The 22,091-nt window shown below is 45.0% G+C and overlaps 1 protein-coding gene across 4 annotated transcripts in view; it reads left to right on the forward strand.

Annotated features, from left to right (window-relative positions):
- Positions 1-953: 953 nt before the first annotated feature.
- EPHA5 (EPH receptor A5) overlaps positions 954-22,091 on the forward strand; it is a gene marked incomplete at its 5' end in the record, with an annotated part of 197,846 nt that continues 176,708 nt past the window's right edge. For 2 of the 4 annotated variants that reach the window (XM_084263299.1, XM_084263300.1), the window contains 2 exons: positions 954-1,080; positions 15,647-15,711. In XM_084263299.1, coding sequence (XP_084119425.1) covers positions 954-1,080; positions 15,647-15,711 — 192 coding nt within the window. Of the gene's footprint in view, positions 1,081-15,646; positions 15,712-22,091 lie in introns of those variants that run through there. The other 2 variants (XM_084263301.1, XM_084263302.1) reach the window with 1 other exon arrangement.

A 22,091-nucleotide genomic window follows, 5' to 3' on the forward strand; every position in this document is an offset into this window, starting at 1 on the left:
ACCCCCTAGAGAAAGAGTGAGCCTTTTGCAGGTGCTCAACCTTCTGTTACTAAAATCTTGGCGGTGGGGTGAAATGGAGGAGGTCACACCAGGTGAGGAGGGTTTTGGTTGCCCTTGACTTTCTGCTCATGCACCTGCAAGGCTGGGGTTTTGTCTTCATTGGCTTATCTAGAGGTAGTCCCCTCAGGGGAGGAACTGATGTGGGTGAATCAACCCCCAAGAATTAACTTCTCATACTTGTGATGTACTTAGATATGTATGTTTATGAAGATGAAGCTGGTGACAACTAAGGCTCTGAGGAGTAAAAAAACCCTCAGTGAAAACTTCTATTAAATGAGTTGTCAGTGCAGGATTCAGAGCTGTGCTCTGGTGGCGACCTGAGGTAAAATACACCTGAAAATCATCTTTTTATTGGCTCCGTTACGGAGGCTCTGGCATTTTTGCTTTCTTGGCCGAGGATGAGCCTTCCTCTCGAGCTCGCCCGGTTTCCCCGGCTCTGCGGGCCGGGGCCGTGTGCCTGTAGCTTTTTGGACCGAGACCCGTGATCAGCTGCGGGGTGCCCTGGGGATCCCCGGGACCCGAGGGATGCCTCGCAGGGATAGCTCTTCCCCTTGGGCAACGCGGGTCTGGGGGGGTCTTTCCCGCAGGGCAGCCATTTTAGGTGCGGTCCCCGTGCGCCCCGGGGCACCCTGAAGCGCGGTGGGAGTCGTCTCCCGCACGGGATGGCGATGGCGGCGGCGACGGCGGCGGGTCCGCCCCGTCGGGGGCGTCTCCGCAGCGGCGCGGGGCCGCCTCCCCCATCCCCGCCCCCTGGCTCCCCAGTCGCATCGGCGGCTGGACGGAAGCGGAGCGGTGTCGAGCCGCGCTGCTAGCCCGCCCCGTCCCGTCCTGAGCCGACCCGAGCGGGCAGCGCCGGGGGGGAGCCGCCGCCCCATGCGCTGAGGGGCGGCGGGATGGGGCCGCGGGGCGCCGGCGGCTGGGCCGGCCGCGCCGGGGCGCCGGCTCCTGGTTGGACGTGCCTCCTGCCGCTGCTGCTGTGTGCCGCGCTCCGGAGTCTGCTGGCCAGCCCCGGCAGCGAGGGTGAGCAGGGACGGGGCGGCCGGTCCGTCGGGGCAGCGCCCGCCGAGGAGGGGGACTGCCCCCGGCAATGCGCTGCTTCGGGCTCGCTGACTCAATTTCGGGACGTTTAGGGGGAGGTGGTGATGGGCTCCGCCCGCGGGCAGGCGGATGCCGCGCTGGGGAATCGAGCGACAGTGGCCGATGGGGTGGGGAGGGGGTCCCGGGAACGAGGGCAGCAGCGGCCGCGGGGCGCCCCCCCGGTCGGCAGCGGGGAGGCAGCGTAGCCTCAGGGCGCGGGAGGGTTGCATGGGTGGGTTTGCAGAGGTGCCTTGCCACGGGCGCGTTTCGCAGTGGGGTGTTTTGGGGGGTGTGCGGGAGGGTGGCGGTGGCGATGTGCGGGTGCCTTTGCACGGGGACGTTCGCATGGCTGTTTCCTAGCGGCCGGCACCGGGGGAGTTGCACAGGTGCATCCGCGCGGGTGGGTTTGCAGAGCGTCGCACGGAGCGGGCTGCGGGGCTGTAACTGCGGGGCTCGGCACGGGGCAGCGTGCTCGGGGCCGGGGGTCTGGCGGGGTGCGTCCAGGTGGGGCGGCAGCGGGGCCCGGCCGCGCCGGGGCGGGCTGGGGGAGGCTCCCGGTGGTGAGCCCTGCCAGCGCTGGCCGCAGTGCGCTTACTTCGTGGCTTACGATAGTTACATAAAAAGGAGGGGAAGCCGCGGAGGTGCCGCTGTTTAACCCGCGAGGCAGCGGAGCGCGGCCGTCGGGGACCGGCTTTTTTATACATTTGATCTCTCTGAGGCCGATAGCCAAAAACACGTGTCCGGGCGTCTTGTCTAGCAGGGCACTTACAGGCTTTCAAATCGGACTGGTTTTGTTTGGTTCTTTTTCTCCCCCCCCGCCTCCCCCCGCTGTGCGTGGTGCGGGTACTGCTTGGGGCTTTTAATTATTATTTTGGATCCGCGGGCAGGCTGTAATGTGAAAACGATGGGTGGAGAAGTTGAGCATCAGAAGGGGATGCCGGCGGCTCGTAGCAGGCTGGCTTCGTGATGCACCGTAATTATTTGTGAAACTCCTTTAGAGGGAGGAGGCATGCAGGGGTTGGTGAAGGAAAACCGTACCAGAATTTCAAAGATGTGGCCTGAGGTAACCAGCTAGCTGTAATTTATTTTGGAGAGCGAGAATAACGTGAATCGCAGTTTTCTTTAAAAAAAAAAAGTGCAGAGGAAGGGGAAAATGCTGTTCCACCGTGTGTGAAGATATCGAGCGTTCAGAAAGTGCATTGGTTTGGGGGGTGATGGAAATGGCTTTGGCTTGGTTAGATAACGGTGGGCCCGATCCTTCAGTCTCCGTGCGATTTCGGATGATTTCAGTTGTGGGAACGGTACTGGGGAGGTGGTGTGGCTAAGGGCCCCTTTCCCTGTTACTCCCCTGCCTCCTGGGAGGGACGCCATCCTGCGCCCTCCGGTCCGACCCGATACAGTGCCGAGAGACCGGCTGGTGCTCCGAGCCCCCGTCTCTGTCACTCTTGTCTGCGTAGAGTCGATGGGACCGTTCGCCGAGAGCGGAGCTGGATGTCTCTGCGTCTACCGGTAGCTGCAGAATGGGGCTGTTACGCGATAGGAAACAGAGCTGGAAAGGATTAATAAGGCAGCCTGGCAAACGGGGTTAGTGGCATCTTTACAGGGAGGCTGCAGAGGAACAGTACAGTGATGATGAGCAGTGTGAACACTTGCTTCACGGTCTCTGTCCCCCTTTTTTGACTGCTGCTCTCTAATTTCCCCCGCTTCAGTAAACGCGAAGCTGGAAGGCTGCTGGTAGGAGGGGTCCCACTGTGGACCTGAACTTAGTCACCAGTGCCCTTCGCTGCTAGGAGATTTATTTGTAAACAAGCGCTATCTGACAAGTGCTGCTCACAGCACGCCTCCGTCGCCAGTTAGGGCTGCACAGCCCCGCTCCCGGGAGCGGCGGAGCCCGCGGTTCGCGGAGCCTGGCGCGGGAGGAGCCCCGCGCTGCAGTCCGCGCCCCGCGCTGCTGGCGCTGATCTCTCGGTCGGGCTTGGGAAGTTCAGTCTGGCTGCTTCGGGGCTCTGACGGGAGAGATCCTCTCCTGGGGTCGGTTGCCATACCCGGCTGGTTAGGAACTTTACTTTTGCTTTGATGGAGGTGGCCATCTTAGACCTGTAAATAATATTTTCCAAAGTTGTCGGCATTAGTTTTTCTGGTTTCTTTCTTACTCCTCATCCTACTCCCTGTACTTAAACATCCAGCCGCCACCGTGTGCTGTGTAGGTGCGTAACGGGATGCAGCTGAGTTCTCACGATTACTTTTTTCTTTAGCCCTGCGTTGCTTTTTTGTATCTCTGAGTCCTCCTGTGTTGCCTAGTGTATTCCTAGGATAAGATACATGCAGCTAACAAATCACAGCACGTGATTTTCTGGTCTGTCGGTTAGTGGAGGGACACTTGGAGGAAAGTGCTTTCAAAATCTAGGTTAAGATTTGGAGGGGAGGGGGAAAGTAAATTCGGTGTTTGGGTTCCTTAGTGGGGAAACAGCTTTTTGCAAGGGCGGAAACTCCTTCTGTTCTTGGGAGTGGGGGGGATGTGTCAAGTGCCCAGCCTGTACCATAAACCTGATCACCTTCATAGATATCTCCAGGTATGCATTAAAGGGTAAACATTGGAAAACAGAATTACTTTTTCCCCCGATTTTTCTGTCACGAGGAAATAAAACAGATTCTGATTTCAATCCCCTTTTCTCAGTTTATATGTTAAAAGTAAAACATATAGTGAAGGATGAAGACTCAATGCTAATCAAAGCATTTTCAAGTATTGTCAAGTCATAATTTCTAACTCCTTAGCAGAGTTGATTGATTAGAACCCCAGAGATTTCTTCCTTCCCTTTGACTGCTTTTACCATTTTGGGAATGGGTCACAAAGACAATATTCCAAGGAGGACAACAAAAGTGTTACACTATCTTCAAGTGCTGGTATTTCAGAAGTTCATTATTATTACTTTAAAGTGCGTTCCCCATAATAATTGGGTGTGAGAAGCAGCCTGTGCAGTATGCAGCTGGGCTTCCCTGCACGTCCTTTAGTTCAAAAATGTGTGTGTGTGTTAAATCTCTCTGTTGTAAGTACTAGGGTTTGGGAAGTGGCTTACATAAATTATGTATGTAATACACAGAATGAATGAAGGAATCGTTTAAAGACACCCCCTCTCCCACCCTCCCGATTCATTGTGCATCGCCTGTGGATTTGGATTGGTTTGCAGATCTCATTTGGACATCACCCAGATGACCTTAAGGAGTGTCATGTGGGCAGATTATTAAAAAAATGGAGTGTGTTACAGCTGATTGTTTGCAACAAAGTAACTCCACATCATGCATCCATAATTGTTGTTAAATACTGAGTACATTTCATTTTAGGGCTTTTCAGCAGAAGGGCTTACTGATGAAGCAGTGCCATAACAGAGAATATATTGTTAAGCAAATCCAAAGAAATAAAGTTTGAAATGGTGACATTGACTTAAATAGACAAAGGTGAGAAGGACAAAATGAGCCTGACTTTGTAATGTGGTGCATTTGTTTTAAAACTAGAGTAATTTTTTTTTTTAGTTACAGACTCTTGTGCCTGGTCCTCTTCCCAGGCTTTTTGAAACTCACATTATCTTAATGTATCATGTTTAATTTGAATGAATGAATGAATGAGAACAATTAAAGGGGTGGGTCTGGTGTAGGCAAAAATAAGAGGGTTGTAATTTCTGCCTGGGCCTGGAACAAGCCTACCTGTTCTCAGTGTGTTGACTTGTGTGTGTGTGTTGTTTCATACTCACTTAAATTTCCATGTCGTGGCACACTGATAAATGCATATTTAGGTATAACATCACGATGTTTATCTTTAATCAGTTAATGATTTTCAAGGAGGGTTTTTTTTTTGTGTATTTAGTAGAAGCAGGTGTGAAAATAGTCTTAATTTTCCTATCAGTGTATTTCAATTAGTCTAATGTTTTGTGTAAAAATAGACATTTTGCTTATTAAGTTGCTCATAGTAACTTGGCTTTGTACATGGTGCATTTGCACAGCTATTGCGCCTTGTGTACTCCTGTAGGCAGTAAGCAATGCTAGCATGCATACTTGTTGCTTACGCAGAAGGGGTAAGGTTGGACACACTTCAGTCTGCTTGCAGTGCTTTGTAAGGAGGCTCTGAGGAGTTATCAGTTCTTTATTTCATGTATTGGAATGGTTCCCTGTGTGCTTTCCATGATAGCAGAGTGTAGCCTCAGTGCCACGTGTTTATTTTACTCGCAGGAGTAATCCCATTAACTTCTAAATTTACTGCAGTGGAATTACTGGTATGAGGAAGGACAGCTCATGTCTAATGGTCTTTTCGGGATCAGCCTGATACGTGATGTATGGCTTTTCAGGAGGTTTAGAATGACTCAACCATGGCTTTAAAATGGAGACTACTATCCTTTTGACAGCAGAACAACATTTGGAACGCAGCACTTTTAAGTGTATTACTAAAAGCATTACTGCCTCATGACACGTTTAAAAAGAGGGGAAATAAACAATAGCAAAAGATTGACTCCAAGGCAGTACCTGTTCCCTTTTGAAGCCTATCTTAAAAATTGTGATAAATTGTGGAAAACAGGTAAACTGCCTTAAACCACTGACAGACCACCTGCGTAAAGTACTGTAAATGTTGGCACGGTAATTTGATGCATAAATTGATGATATTTGCACATCAATTTACAGATGAGTAAACTGGCAGGTGCATGGGAGAAAGGGAAGAGTTAGTGGGCTCATCTGACAGCTTCTTCAGCCTCCACTGCTAACTCTCCCACTCTTGCCTCACTTTTTTAGCCCCAGTACACGATCTACCTCTCTCTCTGCTGTTCTCCAGTTAAGTAAGAAAGCAAAATCTCACTCGTAAATAAATGTTTGTTCTTTGTGTTTTAGCGCAAAGTGTTTTGCAGCAGGCTTGGGGGTGGGGAAGGTGGGAGCAGGAGTGCATAAAATCTGTCAGAAATTGCAGTTGATTATGTGGTGCCTTGCTCTCTGATCTCGCTGGTTTTCCCCCTTATTGTTCCGAGGATTTCTGTGCTGTTCTGCAGGAATACTTGTTTCCAGTGTGTGCTCAGCGAGCGTAGAGCCCTTAACCTGGGAAAGTCCATCTGAGATGGCTCAGATGAGCAATGGTGTTGGACCTTGTTTGCTATAGGTTCTTGAGCAGAAGTGGGATTTGTTAGATCCCCTCACATCTTTCTCACTTGGAGCTATGTTTTTAGCAGTCCATTCCTGTAAGTATGCAGGTGTGTATACTCCTGAATAGAGACTAGCTTTCAACATTGCTCAGGAATGTCAGAAAACTGAAACCCTACCCCAAAATAAAAAGAAAACACTTTTTTTTGGACAGGTTTTTATATATATATATATATTTTTTTTTAGAATACTGTGGTAATTATTTCATTGAACAGTTTTTCAAAAAACTTCTTATGAAGCGCATTGTCTTTGATCTCTGCTGTTATTTTAAAAAGCAAAAAAAGTAACCCCCCTTTTTTCTTTCAAAATTTATTTTGTTCTTAAGATGCCCCTGGTTTATGGCACAGGCAGAGTGGAGAGATGGACTGTCCTCTGTCCAAGTCATGGCTACCCCCCAGCAATACACTGAGGTGACAGGCTTTGCAGAGGTGAAAGTGTTTCCTGCCCCAGTTGCTTTCAAAGGAAGCTGTACCGGCAAACTTGAGTACTGGCCTTCAGTAGCTTAGCTCTCTAGGGATTTGTTACCCTTTTAGTTGCCTCTTTGACCTATTATATCTCTTACAGTCTCAGTTTTGGTATTTGCTGTGTCTTTGGTCTGGGCAGTATCTGAGCCTCTCCAAAGGTTTAGCGCGCTTATCTTCCTGCAGGTAGAAAGCAATTATCCCTGTCTTCTGCAAGGAAGCTAGGTGAGAGGGGGCATTCAGGAGGAAATGTAACCACTGTGATTCGCGGCACTGCTGGGTTTGTGGGCTGATGGGTGGCTGTTGCAGAGGTGCAGTGGCACCTTACCTGCTGTGGACAAGGCTGCTGGGACCTACAGGCTGCCCTGGGGCTGCGTGTTTCAACACAGCCTTCCTATTTTTGCTGTGCAAAGAGGACTAAAGATGCTTTGTGCCAGAATAATTGTCACGGGAGCATTCAGCATGTGCTGTAACTGGGTGTGTTGGTGGTGGGAAACGCCCCCCTTTCTCTCCCTCTTCCCGGGTATTTGAGTTGTGCGGGAGGTATATTTGGAGGACTTAGACTGGGTAGAGCAGTTCAGGTGACTGCTAGCTGGAAGGACGCCTCCTGGAGAAGGTGATGTAACATGTACTATCACATTGGATTGGGGAATATCTGTATGAACTGGTTTGGCAGCCCTGAGGGGGAAGGTGGCTCCTGCCACTTGTCTTCCCCCTGGCATGGTCCTGAGCATCAGTAGGGGTTCAGCTGTTGTGGTCCTGAGCAAGCTGTGTCTTCCGTGTGTGCGTGGAGAGGAAAGAGTCCCCCGCAGAAGTTGTGAGCTGCTGGGTTTAGGTAGCTGTGTAGCAGGTACTGAGGCTGTAGCAGAGAGGGTAGGATGCTGCAGACATTCATGTCTGCTACTTCATTTTGTTGCAGGGGGCACTATTGAAGTGTCTTGCCAAGGTATTAACTCCTGGGTTCTCTAACCTGGATCACTTAATGTTAGAAAGAGGTCAGAACAACCAGTTTGAACTTTGCAAGCCTCTGAGAAATACCTGGGAGGAAATGAATTATTCAGCCTCAGTAGTGGGCAATTCATGATGTTTCTGGGTGGGTTTTTTATCACCTCTAATTGTTCTGCATGTCCTAAAACAGTGAAACTACACGAGGAGATTATCTGTGTATTCACCTTTAAGTTAATTTCTCAAAAAAAACCCAAACCCCAGTCATTTTGGTTTGTCCATCTTTGCTTTGCTAGTATTCACACACAGTTTCTTCCTAAAATGCGTTTGCTGTGCCAGTAGCAACCTCCACCCTCTTCCTCCAACACAAATAGAAGGGATAAATTGTTGACCCCCCTGAAAAGCCAATAGATCGTCTTAAACATTTTTTTTTCTCCTGAATGCTGTCTAAGCATTATGTCAGTTCCTTTTTTTTTTTTCTACTTGAGTGAACTCAGTGGCAGCAGAGTAGTCATTATTGTCAACAGGAAGGCTTTATTGGTGCTGGACAGTGAGGTCTTGTGAGTCCACTGGCAGTGAAAACTGACAGTCCTGACAGCTCTGGATGTGTCTGCTGAGTTTCTTCCCCTTTGCTGAGTTTAGTTATATGCATAACAGAATTTAATCTCCATGTCTTTTAGGATACCTTTTAGGAGCTGAGGCTGTACTGCTTTTGGTTGGTAACATTTTGATTTAGGGAAGAAGGGGAGATTTGGTCTTGGCACTGCCAGCAGTTATTTCCATTTCATTGGGAGGCTGTGGGCATCTCAGGGCTTTATGTGTGTGCTTAGTAAGGTGTTTGCTTTGACTTGTGTCTTGAAGAAACTGCCTGCCTCCTTCAGCAGCTTGCAGATGCTGTGGTAGGGGTTGGAGACCCCAGGTCTGCAGGTAGCACTGGTATTTTGATTCTTTGTGTAGACTGGTTGTCGCGTTGCTGGTTGCAAATGCTGGTTGTGTCTTGACTTCAGTGGAAGCTTCTTTTTCATTCTTAATGGCAAGGTGATACTTGCCCAGATGGCTTCCCCAAAAGTCTCGTGCTGCAGCCAGCTGAGAGCTCTGTTATTACATTGGTACAGTGAATAGATCCTTTTCAATTAAATCGTTATTTTGGTGGCAATGGGAGTATTTTCCATTAAAAAAAAATGTAAAGGAGGGCAAGCAGTATAGGAGACTTTAAGTTTCTGGGCACTTTGGTGTCAAGCTAATAATGTTCTGACCACTTATAAGTCATGCATGGTGGGAGGAACAAATGACTGCTTCTTGTCTTGAGTGCAGGTCATTGTACGGAAAGAAATCTGCATTTCTCTGTTTGTTTTAGTGAGTCAAGGTTATCAAAGTGGTAGGTTATCAAAGTAAGCTTTGGGTCCCTCTCCCTGATGCTGCGGCTGGTGCTGTGCCTGTGGGGAAAAATGCAGCCAGCTCAAAGAATGTTGTGGAAGGGCAATATCACACCCCTTGTAAAAACAGGGCGCTCAAAGAAATGACAAATGTAATGCAGAAATTACTGGGTAAAATTCTCTGGCTGTTATGAATGCAGTTGTCCATCTGGCCTTAAAAACCTATGAATCTGTGGTACAGTTTCTAGTGTTTTGGCTCTTGCTATAAAAGGGAATCATGAGGAAAACTTGGAGCAGAATGAAGCCAACATAATAAAATATAAATCTGCAGTTAATATTAGTTTGCGAGTTCATTAAGTAGTGTATATTTTCTTCCTCCAGTGGGCTATAAATAATAGGTACTGCTACAGCTTGCACTCCGCTGTAGCTCATTTCCACTGATGGAAATGTTTCAGAGGTTCTCGCCTGTGTGTGTGTTTTGTCCCAAATCAGTGTAGCTAATTAATTCAAAACATCTGCTCCTTGATGACTTTGATTTCTTTCAAGAGTTTGTTTTCTTCGTTTGTTTTTGCTTTCTTGGATTATTTTTTGACTGTCACTTGTTGGAGTGCCTTGGATTTATACTTTTTGAAGAAATACTTGGCACAACAGGGAAAACAGTTGGAAGAATGGCAACAATACTGCAGTAAAACCAGTGAAGATTTATGAGGCAGGAAAACTTTGACTCATGATGATGAAGAGCCCTCTGCAGTCAGTGTGTCTTGCTAGTGCTGTGAAGTCCAGAGTGTAGAAGGAGGGATGGGGGGGTGTGCAATGTAAGGAGAAACCAGCTCTGGTAATGATGATGTGTTTGGCAGCTATACCCCCTGCCTTGGGCAGAGGGAAAGAGGAAGGGAGCAGAGGCGTGAAGCTTGGTGGAAAGCCTGTGATGCTATTCAGGAGAAACCCCCCCTGATGAGGGTTTGGTGCAAGGCACTGCTGTTGCATCTTGTCATGCACCTTGACCCCCATCCAGCGGAGCGTTTCACCTCATGCTTAATTGGCAGCGTGTGAGTATTTCTGTGAGGGGTTTCTCACAACTATTTTAAATGTAGTTGCTTCCTCAAGCTGAGTGTTGGGTCAGAGCTGGGGTTACCTTGATGTAGCTCTGACCTTTCATGGGTGGCTGCGTCCTGTGAGTTCTGTGCAAAGGGGGCCAGGAGCTGCAGGAGGAGCCTTGAGGAGGATGTAGGAGCCCCTGATTCACACCTTGTTTTCATGCTAGAGTTCAGATTCAGGCTGCCCAAAGTGATGTTCAGATTTCTGCTCAATTTGTTATAAATGTATTAGAGTTTTGCTTCAGTTGTTTAAAACAAAACAAATTCAAATGCTTAAAATGTGCTACTTTAGAAATCATGATGTTTGGAAATATTTATGCAGGATTTGAGGAAGGTTTCTTCACTCCTGTTTGTTTTGTGATGGAAACTGTAGTTATAAGCTATCGACATGACCAAAGAGGTGAATTTCAGTGAAATAAAAAATATATAAACTTGTGGCTTTACAGCTTCATGACAAAAACTCCATCGGCTTATGATATCCTGACCACTTTGCCTGTTCTAGAATGATGTTGTCAGGGTAAATTTTGGTAGAGCTTGTCCTGTGGTAAGCCTTAGCTCAGAAATGGTGCTACCTAAGAGCAAAGACTACTCTGGTGTGTAAGGATTTACTGGAAATCAGCTCAAAGACCATGACAACTGAGAAGAGTTCAGTCATCAATATGCCAGCAGAGACTTTGCCCTGGTGTAAGCAGTGAAAGTTTTTCTGGAAGGTTCTGAGATACTGAAATGGCAGGAGGACATGTGGCTGGTAGGATCAGAAGTTTTAGCCTATTGGCGGGGGTTATTTTGGTAGGTTTTTTAAGCTTTTGTTTGTGTTTCTTTTTTTTTTTTCCCTTGTTTGAGATTGAAGAAAATGAAGTTTCTTCAGACCAGAGACAGAAGGTCTCTCTTTTGTTTTGGTGTAACCAAAACGAAAAAAAAAAAACCCATGGATTGTTAGCTTCTACTTCAGGAATGGTAACATCATATCAGAGCTGTCCTGCTTTTGCCTGGGCAAGCTGATTTGCACTGTTTTAGGTGGCTGTCTCAGATGGGGTGCTCTGCTATGTGGGCAGCAATGTTGGTTTAGGTCAGTCTTGAATGCCATCAGCCCTGGCATTTCTTGTGCTTCCACAGTCCTTGTGTAGCCATGGTGAAGCTGCTATATGCCAGCTGTATGAATGTGATGGAGACATTTGAGTAAAAAGCCATATCCAGTCTCCCTGTCAGACGTTTCTGAGTGAAAAAAACACCTTTAATTCACCATCTAGAGTTCAGGGCAAAGGTTTAGATCACTTCTGGTTTTATTCTAACTTGATTGCTCACCCGTAGTAACCAGCCTGTCTGAGAACAAGAGTGTATGCAAATTCCCCAGGCTATTATTCTGTATTAAAAAAAGAAAGAGAGAATAAAAAAAAAAAAAAGCTGTGGTATGACTTTAGACTTAATCATCATTTATCCTACCCTGAAGGCATGGAAGTTAATGATGATATAGATCTGTGCGGTTTTGTGTTCCCCTTGACTGAGCATTAGAAATAATTAGAGCTTGTGGGATGGATGCACTGATGGTGGAGATGAGCAGAAAACATTTCTGAATGTGCATATGCGCTTCTTCCAAGTTTTCTGGCAAAGACAGAGGTGCTAAGTGTGTGCTTATGGGCTCTGAGGTTTCTTGCGTGCTTGCTGAGACATAGCTAGTTGGTGCTGAGGAGAAAGGAAGTGGGAATGAATGAGTTGTGTTATTTTGGAGGCTTTTACAATTATGGGCCAAATGGAATCGCTAGTGATTTCTGGAGAGATTTCTTGTGTGGAGTAAGCTCTCCTGCATCACAGGTGCTGTTGAATACAGGTCTGGGTTACGCCTGTGGACTATCTACAGTGTTATGGCTAGTCCAGGAGTCCCAAGCTGTACAGTAGCTGGACTAGAAGTCTTGAAGTATGGAAACCTTATGAACACAGCTGGAGGTTTTTCTGAACTACCTCTTTCAGTGACTTGAGTGTTTAGGTTAGCGGGTTATTAAACAGCTGTGGCCAAACAAACCTATTCTCAGGTAACCATGCCATGAGATGAGGAAGCATCTGTTTGGGATGATGGCAGCCCTTCTGTGAAGTCTCTGCTAAAATGGCTTCCTCTGTGTTGTAGGTACTGACTTTACCTACTGTTTGCCCATGTTTTTTTCCTCATCCTGAACAATTTTCAATTTTTTATGAAAGCTATTTCAGCATAACTAATGTTCCTAAAAGGCTGGAAGGTGGTGGAAAGAGAGGTGGTGTTGAGCGTGTATGACTTGTGTAGTAGGACCTTGTGCTGGTGGCCTTGCTGGCAGTGCTTTTCTGGCAGTTACGGATGGAAAGGCTGCCCAAGAGTGTGTCTTGGAAACATTGGTAGCACCATCACCCTGTATGGGGAGCTCTTGGCAGCTCTTGGCTCCACTGAAGGAGCCACCTCTGTGGAGAGGGGATGCTGGGGCTCTGGCTTGGTTCAAGGTAGAATTGGGGTGGGGGCTGGGACCTGGCAATGATGTGAGTAAAGGATGGAAGTACTGGAAACGATTGGGTAGTGTCCTGGTTCTGTCCAGGCCAGAATTACCCTCCCCAAGCAGCCAGCCCAGGTGAACTGAGTGAGCCCAGGTGAGCTGAGTTAGCCCAGGTCTGTTTCCACACCACCTGGCATCACTCCCCCATAAAAGGGGCTGGTCGGGGAGGGGTGCTCCCAGAGCAGTCTGAGTGTGGTAAGGGTGTTGGGTTAATCCTTGTGTAGTGCAGCACTGTGTGATCCTATCAGTAAGGTACTCTGTGTTATTGCTGGGTGTGAGTGTAATTGGCCGTTATTGTTCTTCCTTCGTGGTGCTTTTGTCAGTAACCTGCCCTTACCCCAACCCATATAGGCTCTGTCTGTTTCTCCTTGGAGTGAGGGAGCGGTGTGTGGTGCTCAGCCACTGGTTGGGGCTGATGGGGAAGATACAGAAACCTTGTATCTAAATGGAGTAGCAGTAATTTGTGTTAGTACCAGAATTTTGGGGATTCTCAAAGCAAAACATTCAGGGCCTTGCAGGCAATTTAACGTAACTGCTGGCTAAGTATATTCCTCAGAGCAGATCTATGTGTTTGAGAAGATACATTGTGAAAGCAGTGCTGGGCAAAAGCTTTTGGGTCAGGCGAAGAGTTTCGTGTGCCTTAGCAGCCCTTCCAAGCTATCTGAGCTGTGTGTGTGGGGGAAAGACCCTTGGTCTCCAGAGTAGTAAAGGTGGAGCTTAAAATCACTTGTTGCTTTTTGTCATGCCGGCTCGTGAATTTTGGGTTCCTGTGAGGCACCTGTCAGGTGCATCCCGTCCTCTCCTATTTATTTTGCTCTGTGAAGAATTAGACTAAAATAAGGGAGGAGTTGAGTCTCTTCAAACTGGGGATTTAGTATTCAGCTCTAGTGGCTGACTCACTGGTAGGAAAAATCCCACTGCCTTGTGTTTGAGTTGAATGGGTTGTATTATCTTTCTCTCTGCTCAAATTATTTTGAAATTGAAGTTAATAACAGCAATTTAAAAATTGTCATTGATAGAAAGATAATACAATATTTAGTTGTATCATGTTCCTTTTGTGATCTGATGGTTGAATAAAAGCACTTTTTCTGCTTTTTTTCCTTATTTAGCATGTCATGAAGAAGTTTGTGGCATCAAACACACCACCTAATTGCATTCATTAGTAGCATCTCCAAGACAAGTTTTAATTAAGTTGTACAATGTAGATCAATACTTGTTTTGCATCCATTGCAACTTAAGACAGGAATATACTGTTCTCCACAGTTTAATTACAGTAATTGTAATATAAGGAATTTGGGTAAACCTACTATTTTGGCAACTGCACTCCCTTCTCTTGCTTTTTAAAGTATATAGTATTATTTATGTGTATCCTGTTGTGAAGTATATTTCAAGATCACCCTATTTATCTTGTTAAAAAGAAAATGCAGTGAGGTTCAGGAGCACGTGGGTCCTGGTGCTTGACTTCACCTGGAGCAGGAGACCTTAACGAGCTTTTTACCTGCACACTTCTGGAGAGGAAAGGCTAACCATCACTGGGTGATCTATCTGATGGTAGATGATAGCAATGCTTTTCTTTTGCTTAGGCTGTAGGGTGGAAAGCCACCTAATTGTATGTTTACTTACTGTGGATGTAGTTCAGTGTAGTCTCTGAGTGTTGCTTCCACCAAATGTCCTGCCGTTTGGTAGCATTGTGCCAGCTCCCAACTGTTGTGTGTTTTGGCAGGAGGAAGCAATCTGGGCATGAAAGCAGTGAGCTACCAAATGCTTTTGCTCAACATCCCAAAAATATATTTGACAAGACAGAACACCTATCTGCCTTATGATAATATGCTGCATTAATACTTGCATATATTGTGAAAATACCTGGGTAGATAAGTGTTTGATGGCAGAGCTGAGAACTGGCTTTTTTCCCCCTTCCATCTGAGCATTTTTTTTTGTGTGTGTTTTGGGCTGGTTTTATGTACAAGACACTACAGTTATCAGCCTCTCCTGTAGTACAATGATTAAAACCCAGCTGACTCAGAGAACTTTATTTTTCTCAAACTAAATCTGTTGTTTAATCCAAATTTGCTTTTTAAGTATTCCTTAAGGTTTTAAAGGAGCATGTACTTCTAGGTTTTGTTACTGTGCCTCTGTAAATAGTATAGTCCTGGTACCTGAGGTGCTCAGCAATGTTTTAAATTCTTTTCTGTGGTGGCCTGCAGCATGGTGACCTTAGGCTGGTGTAGGGAAGGATCTGAATGTCTCTCAGGTGTTTGTGCTGGTATATTTGGCTGTGCAGAGGCAGCAAATCAGCCTCTTATGAATACCAGGTGTGAGGGTTATGATACTTGCATCCTTTGTATTTGTGCATGCAACCTGTTTGCTTCTCTTTAGCAATCTTGAAGCACCTACGTGGCTGGTACTACAAAGTTGCCTCTGCCACTTGCACATAAAATATTTTAAAAATTCATGATAGTTGGGACACTTTCTAGTTTCATATTTGTCTTTAAGGCTTTATTATGCTAAAGAGAGGTATGCCATCTTTGATGAATTGTGTGTATAGACACACGTGTATGTTTGTGAGTGTGTATACCTCTATACTGCATGTCATACATATACACATAAACACACAGTGTGCATTATGGATTTATTCCCCCCCAAAAGACCAACTCCTAAGAACATGAAGAACCTGGATCTCAGAAAAGTTTAATCCATTTGCAATTCAGTTGCAGATCTCAGAGGAATGAAGTCATGCATATATAGAATTGTTTTCAGTGCATGACCTCATCGTTAGAGGAGTTGCTGCATTGTTATTCTGCTTTACAAAAATCCAACTTCCTTGGTTAATTGTAAACAGCCTGTTTACCATAGCCACCCAAACCTTGAATTACTTACTGAAGTTTGTAACCCATCCATCTTCCTTAACAGTGGTGTTTGTTTTTTCCTGTTTTCAGTGAATTTACTGGACTCGCGCACAGTAATGGGGGATCTAGGATGGATAGCCTACCCAAAAAATGGGGTAAGTCATGTTGTTGTTTGCTTTCTCTCTCACAAATTATACTAACCGTTTCCATTCGGAAAGTAGACTACTGGGTTTAAAAACTCCCTGGAGTGATTTGTTGGCAATGGATGGAAAAAAAAATAAATAAAACAACAAGCTGTCACTGGAAAAATGGAGCTGTGTGGCTAGGGGATTGATTTATTTATGCAGCAGAGCCAGCCACAAAGTATTAAAAAAAAAAAAAAATCACAAGTCAACCCCCCTGTTTCTCCTCTCACCAAAAAAAAAAAAATCCATGAGGTTATTTAATTTTTTTTTAAATTATAAATTCCTGTTCTCTGAGCTTTTGGGGTAAAAGCACAACACCTTTTTTTCAGGAATTTTTCTTCTGAATCACAGGGTCTGGCATGTTACTGCTAGCTTTAAATGAACAGGGCTGTTCAGAAATACTTTTCGGGCTCACAACAAAATTCTAGGAGCAGATGACATTGGAACAGGAGCTGAGTTTTAAGCACCTTGAAGACCCTCTGTCCCATACCATTAATTACTCTGAGAACTGAATGAACTTGGCCTCCTAATTTGATACACAAAATAACTGCTAGAGTTTAGATGCATTAGTACCCTCCAGTGTGTGTGCTTGGTCTGGCTGCGCTGTGTGACTACTTGTTGCTGGGACTTCAGATCTCCAGTTTGGATGGGGCATCCTCGATGCTGTGCTGTATCGGTTTTGGTACCATCTCGAAAGGTTGCCTTCTGCATGGTGCTGAGTATTCCTGTCAGGAGCCATGAGCACTGCGTGAAGTGAGAAAGCATCCCAAGACCAAGCTGTCCAACAGAGCAACTCTCAGGAGTGTGTTATTCCAGAGTTTTAGTCACCAGCTGAAATGGGATACAGAGCTGTCTTGGACTCCAGTTTGATTGTCATTAAAAAAGGTGGCAGTATTTATATAAAATGCAGCCAAGCCTGCACATACATATTACACGTTGAATTAAAATCTGTCCTTCCATATATTCTGTGTTGATGAAAGGTGGTGGAAATGGCAGCCTCATGCAGATGAGCTGTGTGCTTGTGGGCAGAGGTTATGGCAGGGATGTAAAAGCTACGTGAGGAGCTGAGTTTATCCTCAACTCAATTTAAGCTGTCAAAGTCTACAACAATATTTTCCCTGATTTAAGGCCGAGAGATAAACTTTTGCTCTCCTTGTGTGTGTGGGCATCAGAATAACCAGTGTCAGATGTGTTGGCCGAGTAACGGGTTGGTGCCATGGCATGCTGCAGAGAGACTCGTGTCTGATTCTTAATGGAAGATTTTTCCTTTTTCAACACTTCTAGGTATTTTTCTTCTAGCATAAAGCACAGATGCATATCCCAGTGTTTTCGAAGGAATATCGGTAGAGAAATAACTAGACCTGAAGAGTTGAGAAGATACGTAGATAAGTAAATGAAAAGCTAAATCTCAGTTGTGGGGTGTTTTTCATTATTTTGAGAAACCTTTCTGTATTTACAAGCTCAGTTTCCAAACAGGACCTGGAGGGGCACTCAGGAATGTCAAATTCATGGTTACTGACTCAAAAGCGGGTTTTTTTTCACTTAAATTAATTTCCACAAATAGAAAGTGACTTGGTTTTTTATTTTCCAGAAATCTTCTCTTAATCATGAGACATCATAAAAATTCATGAGTTAACCAAATTATCTCTTTCTTTGTATTGACAGTACTTTACAAATGCTGCAAAGTCTTTCCAAATCTGCTACTTTAACCCCCTTATCTGCTCTGCAGTCAGCTATCCTGCAGTTGTAATCTGTTCACTTAATTTTTTAAAAAAGATCTACCTTGTAAAAATATTTTAAGTAATTCTTAGTTCAGGATTTGAATTTGGAAAAGACAGTAGCTTTGAGATCAGAGGTGTGAAACCTGTTTGTGGTTTTTTTTTTTTTTTTTTTGAGGCACTCTCATACACATTTGGAAGCCAGGGGTTGGACTCGATGATTCTTATGGGTCCCTTCTGACTCAGCATATTCTATGATTCTCTAAAATTTGTTATCTCAGGATATCCTCTTGGGGAAAATTTTGGAAGGTCAGTGGATCTATCTGTACTGACCCCAATCAAGGAAAGGAGCAAATATGTCATAATGTGTCACGCTTTGCAATGCTGTAGTGTGGAGATACAGACCATGTGCTGAATTAAGCTTTTTGATGCGTGGTATTTTATTATTGCTATTAGCAGTATCCTGTAAAGTCTAGTCACTTCTCAAGTACTTGGTAGCAATTTCAGTGATGATATAGTTCCAACTGAAGATACATTAGCTTTTGAAGCAGCCTTCAACTCTTCTAGTGTAGCTGCTTCTCCACTTTACTTGTATTATGAATCATAAGGAAACTTAGTAATTTTTTCTTAGAAATACGAGAATGCAACAGGAGCACAGCTGCTGTTAAGGAAAAAAGTGTTTAGCCTTTGTAGTTGTATAGGGATGCTTGGGAGAAGTTCCCTGTCTCTCATAAAGGCTCAATCTGCTACATTTTGAAAAGAGACTTCCACATTTAAGAAAAACAACCAAAAAAACCCCACCAAAACAATAGGAGTACGAGGTCCACGCAAGCCAACAAACCTTGCTTTTGGCAGATTGTTTGTAGGTGCCATAATCTGATTTTTTTTTTATTATAACTGTGTGCCATGGTAATTTTTGTCTATTACAACTTTTAAGATGTTCCATGCACCATGGAGGTCTGCCTTTGTTTAGCCTGTTGCTCATCTCATTTTTGCTGGCCACAATGGGAAAATGTGATCTAACTTTGAAGTGAAAGTAGTGGTGTATGGGAAGGAGATTGACCTTCCAGTCAGGTTTAGAAGACCTGTTTTTTGGTTGCAGTTCCAAATAAAGCACTGCAACTGCTTTAGTTAACACAAGACCAGACCTTGGTCCACTGCTGAACAGAGTGCACCAGCTCATCTAGTGAGTAATGTGTTTCGGGTACGTACTTGGTACAGGCTCTCATAGTGTCCAGTGTTTTTGCAGCCTGTCCCTTCACTTCTACCATGCATGTAGAAGGTAAGAAAAATTGTATTGAGGGACCAGCGGCCGTAAATAATGAGGCTGAAATATGCTGTGGCCAAGCAGGGGTTGGAACAGTGTCTCCTGGTATGAAGAATTGGCTCTGGTGTGGGAGAAGGTACTTTCTTCCAATTGCTTTGCTCTGTGGGATTAATGTATCCTGGTAGCATGGCTTCCCAGCAGCCACGGGAAGCCTTTCCTGGCTCTGAGGGTTCAGCAGCTTGCAGTGGTTTTGCAGTCAGCTCTTAAACCTGCAGTTGTATCTGTTAGAGCATGAGCAAAGTCCTTGTGAGGTCTGCGTGGCCATGGAGCTCTGTAAAGGGACTCTCCCTGGCAGTGGAACGTGGGTAGCATGGAAATGCTGCCCCTTTCGCAGCTCAAGTTGGGAATTGATCCTGTTATTACATGCCAAAGGTACAATTTGGACTACGCTTTGCAGCTCATGTAAGTTTACTCCAACCTGAAGGAAGTTATTGAAATTGCCAGGGGCAATATCAGAAGAGTCTGGTCCCTCTTGTATAGCAGGAAGCCCTCCAAGCACATCAAGAAAACCAGTCAGGTTTTTTTGCTACAGCCTGTGCTTGTACAGCAGATCTGCAATGCCTCTGAGTCTCACTTATGTCAGGACTTCTTCCTGGGGTGCTGTTTAGGGTTACCCAGACATCAGGTTTATGTGGGACTTCAACTGGCTCTGGCCTACAGAAATTGGCTGTGCTTGCCTGTACATTTTTATCATATGGAAAGTTACAAAAGTAGACACAATGGTAAGTGCTGCAAGAGAAGTTGCTGGGCCAGGCAGCGTTTGTAGGCTGTGTTGCTTCTTCGCCTCCCATGATTTGGCAGGAAACTCAGAGTGACGCAGCTTGACTCTGCAAAGCCATAGGATGGGGAGAAGCTACAAAGAGCCCCTGAAAACTTGTCCCATCCAGTCTTATTTCATGTCACCAAGTAAAAACACAGCCACTTTTAACAATATCCAGATAATTGCCAAAGTTGCTGATTAAAATAAATGCTTTCTTTTAGCTGGCTTGATTGATCCAGTGATTATGTCTGATTTTTGTTTCAGGGGCTATAATAGCACTGATTTATTTGTTGCAGACACTTCCTCCTTTCAGGGCTTATTTTAAAAGTTACTTTTTTACAGCTAAGTAGTACTCTTTTTCTCTCCAAATCAGAGTGCTGTGCACCTGCTTTGCTTTTGTGCAAACCAGTCCTCTCCCATCGGCTCCACCTCCCATTGATTTCCCTGACCTTCCTGTCGCCCAGAACAGGAAAGCCGCTGTGGTCCTTGGGGTATTGGCTGTGTGCTGTGGCTCATTGCACAGCTCTGTGTGCTGGCATTTCTTTTAGCCTCAGACAGGAAAATAAACATGTACTAATGAATCTGGTCCTGTGGAGATGTTCATAATTCTTTATTCATTGCAGAAAATGAGCTAGATGACTTGTTGCATGTGAACGGCAAGAGGGAAAGCGATTGCCCCTGCTTTTGGTGGTTAACAGTACTGAAATTTGGGTGGGGGGGATTTCAGCCAGACTGATTCTGCAAGTTGCTTTTCACTTATATAGGACGTTGGTGGGTTTGATTTTGTTTTTAATACACTTTTTTTTTTCCAAGCAGCATTTTTGGCTCACTCTTTTGAGGACAGATACCCTAGGGTGCCTCTTTGAAGTTAAAAATAATGGTGATTTAGATTACTCAGCATAGCTTGTGAATAGATTCATGTTGCTGTCTGTCGATCTACATTCAGATAGAGATTTTATACAGGATTCTTGGATTGGAGGCACTGTTTGCCCGTAGGAATAGAAATAAAATAAAGGGGGAGGGATAGGAGGTAGTAAAAGGAGAAGGAGGGTTCTTGGCACCATTGAGCTGTGTCATGTAGCTATGATTATAATTGGCATTTTCAGGGCAGTACTTTTGGCAGCCTGTGGGGTTTTTTTTCCTGCAAATGCTGCTGCTCGGCTGTGACCAGTGTAAAAGAGGAATTGGGGGATATGCTAGCACGGTAAGAATGAGATTCCTACTGCAGCAGGGAGCACAATGGAAATAAGTAATACCTAAGTAGGTGAAAAAATACGTTAATGGCACCTTAAAAACCTTCAATTTGGCTGTATTGTTTACATTTACATGTGTTTGTGCATGCACAGGTTAGAAAGAAACAGTATTTGAAGTAAACTGAGTAATCCAATCAAAAGCAGCACTTAAAATGTTCTGTTACACAGAATAAAGGAATCTTACATGAATAATTTGTGGGATAATACTGAGTTCAGTAGAGTTGAAATAGATGGGTGTTTTGCTTTCCATTAGGATTCCTTAAGGTAAAATGCAGTCTGTATATATGCAAACTTCTTCCTTCTGCAACCCCCTCTGTGGTTCTTTATGTGCTTACGTGGTCATTTTTGGCCATATTCCATGGGGCCACGATCATGTGGGTTTTTGGTTTTCTGTTTTAATGTACCAGAGTGATTCATGCATGTCTGTAAGGTATAGCGTAATTGTAACAAAAGAGCTTGAGCTTTGGGTGTGAAAAGACACTAGAAGTTAATAACACAGTTGTGCAGGACCCTTGTGATAATTGAACTCATCTAGGTTTTAAGGCAGTGCTGAGTTCATGTTTCAAGCTCCAAAAGCTCCAGAACAAGACTGAAGATGCTGAAGTTAATTTGGAATAGAATTTGGCCAGCTCATTACTGTTCAAATTTGTGGATTTCCCTGGTGAGTTGGTGGCCTTGCAGTGCCTGGAGAGCTGTAGTTGTTCCAGAGAGCTTTAATATATTAACCAAAATCTAAGGTAATCAGTTCTTCAATGGAGGGATGCGTCTTGTGTGGAGAGGCTGATGGAGTCGGGTGGAGCATAGAGTATTGCCTTACAATCACCTTGAGGGGTGCAGAGAAGAAAGAAATAAATCTTGCCCGGGTTGACAAATGAGCAGGACAAGAAAAGCAGGGTATGTTTCAGCTAAGCTGATTCCAGTTAAATTTGATCGGAACCGCTTTCTATTGGTGCATCTTTGGGGCAGCTGTGGGAATTCTTTCATAGTGAGCCTCTGACAGCCGGTCAGACCATCATGTCTCACAAGAAGAGTCCATCTCTTCTGGAGGAACAAGCCAGGTGATTTGTTTTGGTCTTTTCCAGCCCTACATCTGAAGCCATGCTGTCTGAAAGCTTGTTCTGACTCTGTCTAGAGTGAGATCTGGTTTTGTTTCTGAGCTCTTGTTTGATTTTTCTTTATCATCTTGCCCTGCTTAAACACATTACTGCTACTCATTCAACACCCTGTATTTAAGAGCTGCTCCTCTGACGCCTGCAACAGATTAATGATAGTTTGTAGCTGTGCTTAAACCA

Source organism: Gallinula chloropus, assembly GCF_964237585.1.
Source record: "Gallinula chloropus genome assembly, chromosome: 4".
Lineage (NCBI taxonomy): Eukaryota > Metazoa > Chordata > Aves > Gruiformes > Rallidae > Gallinula > Gallinula chloropus.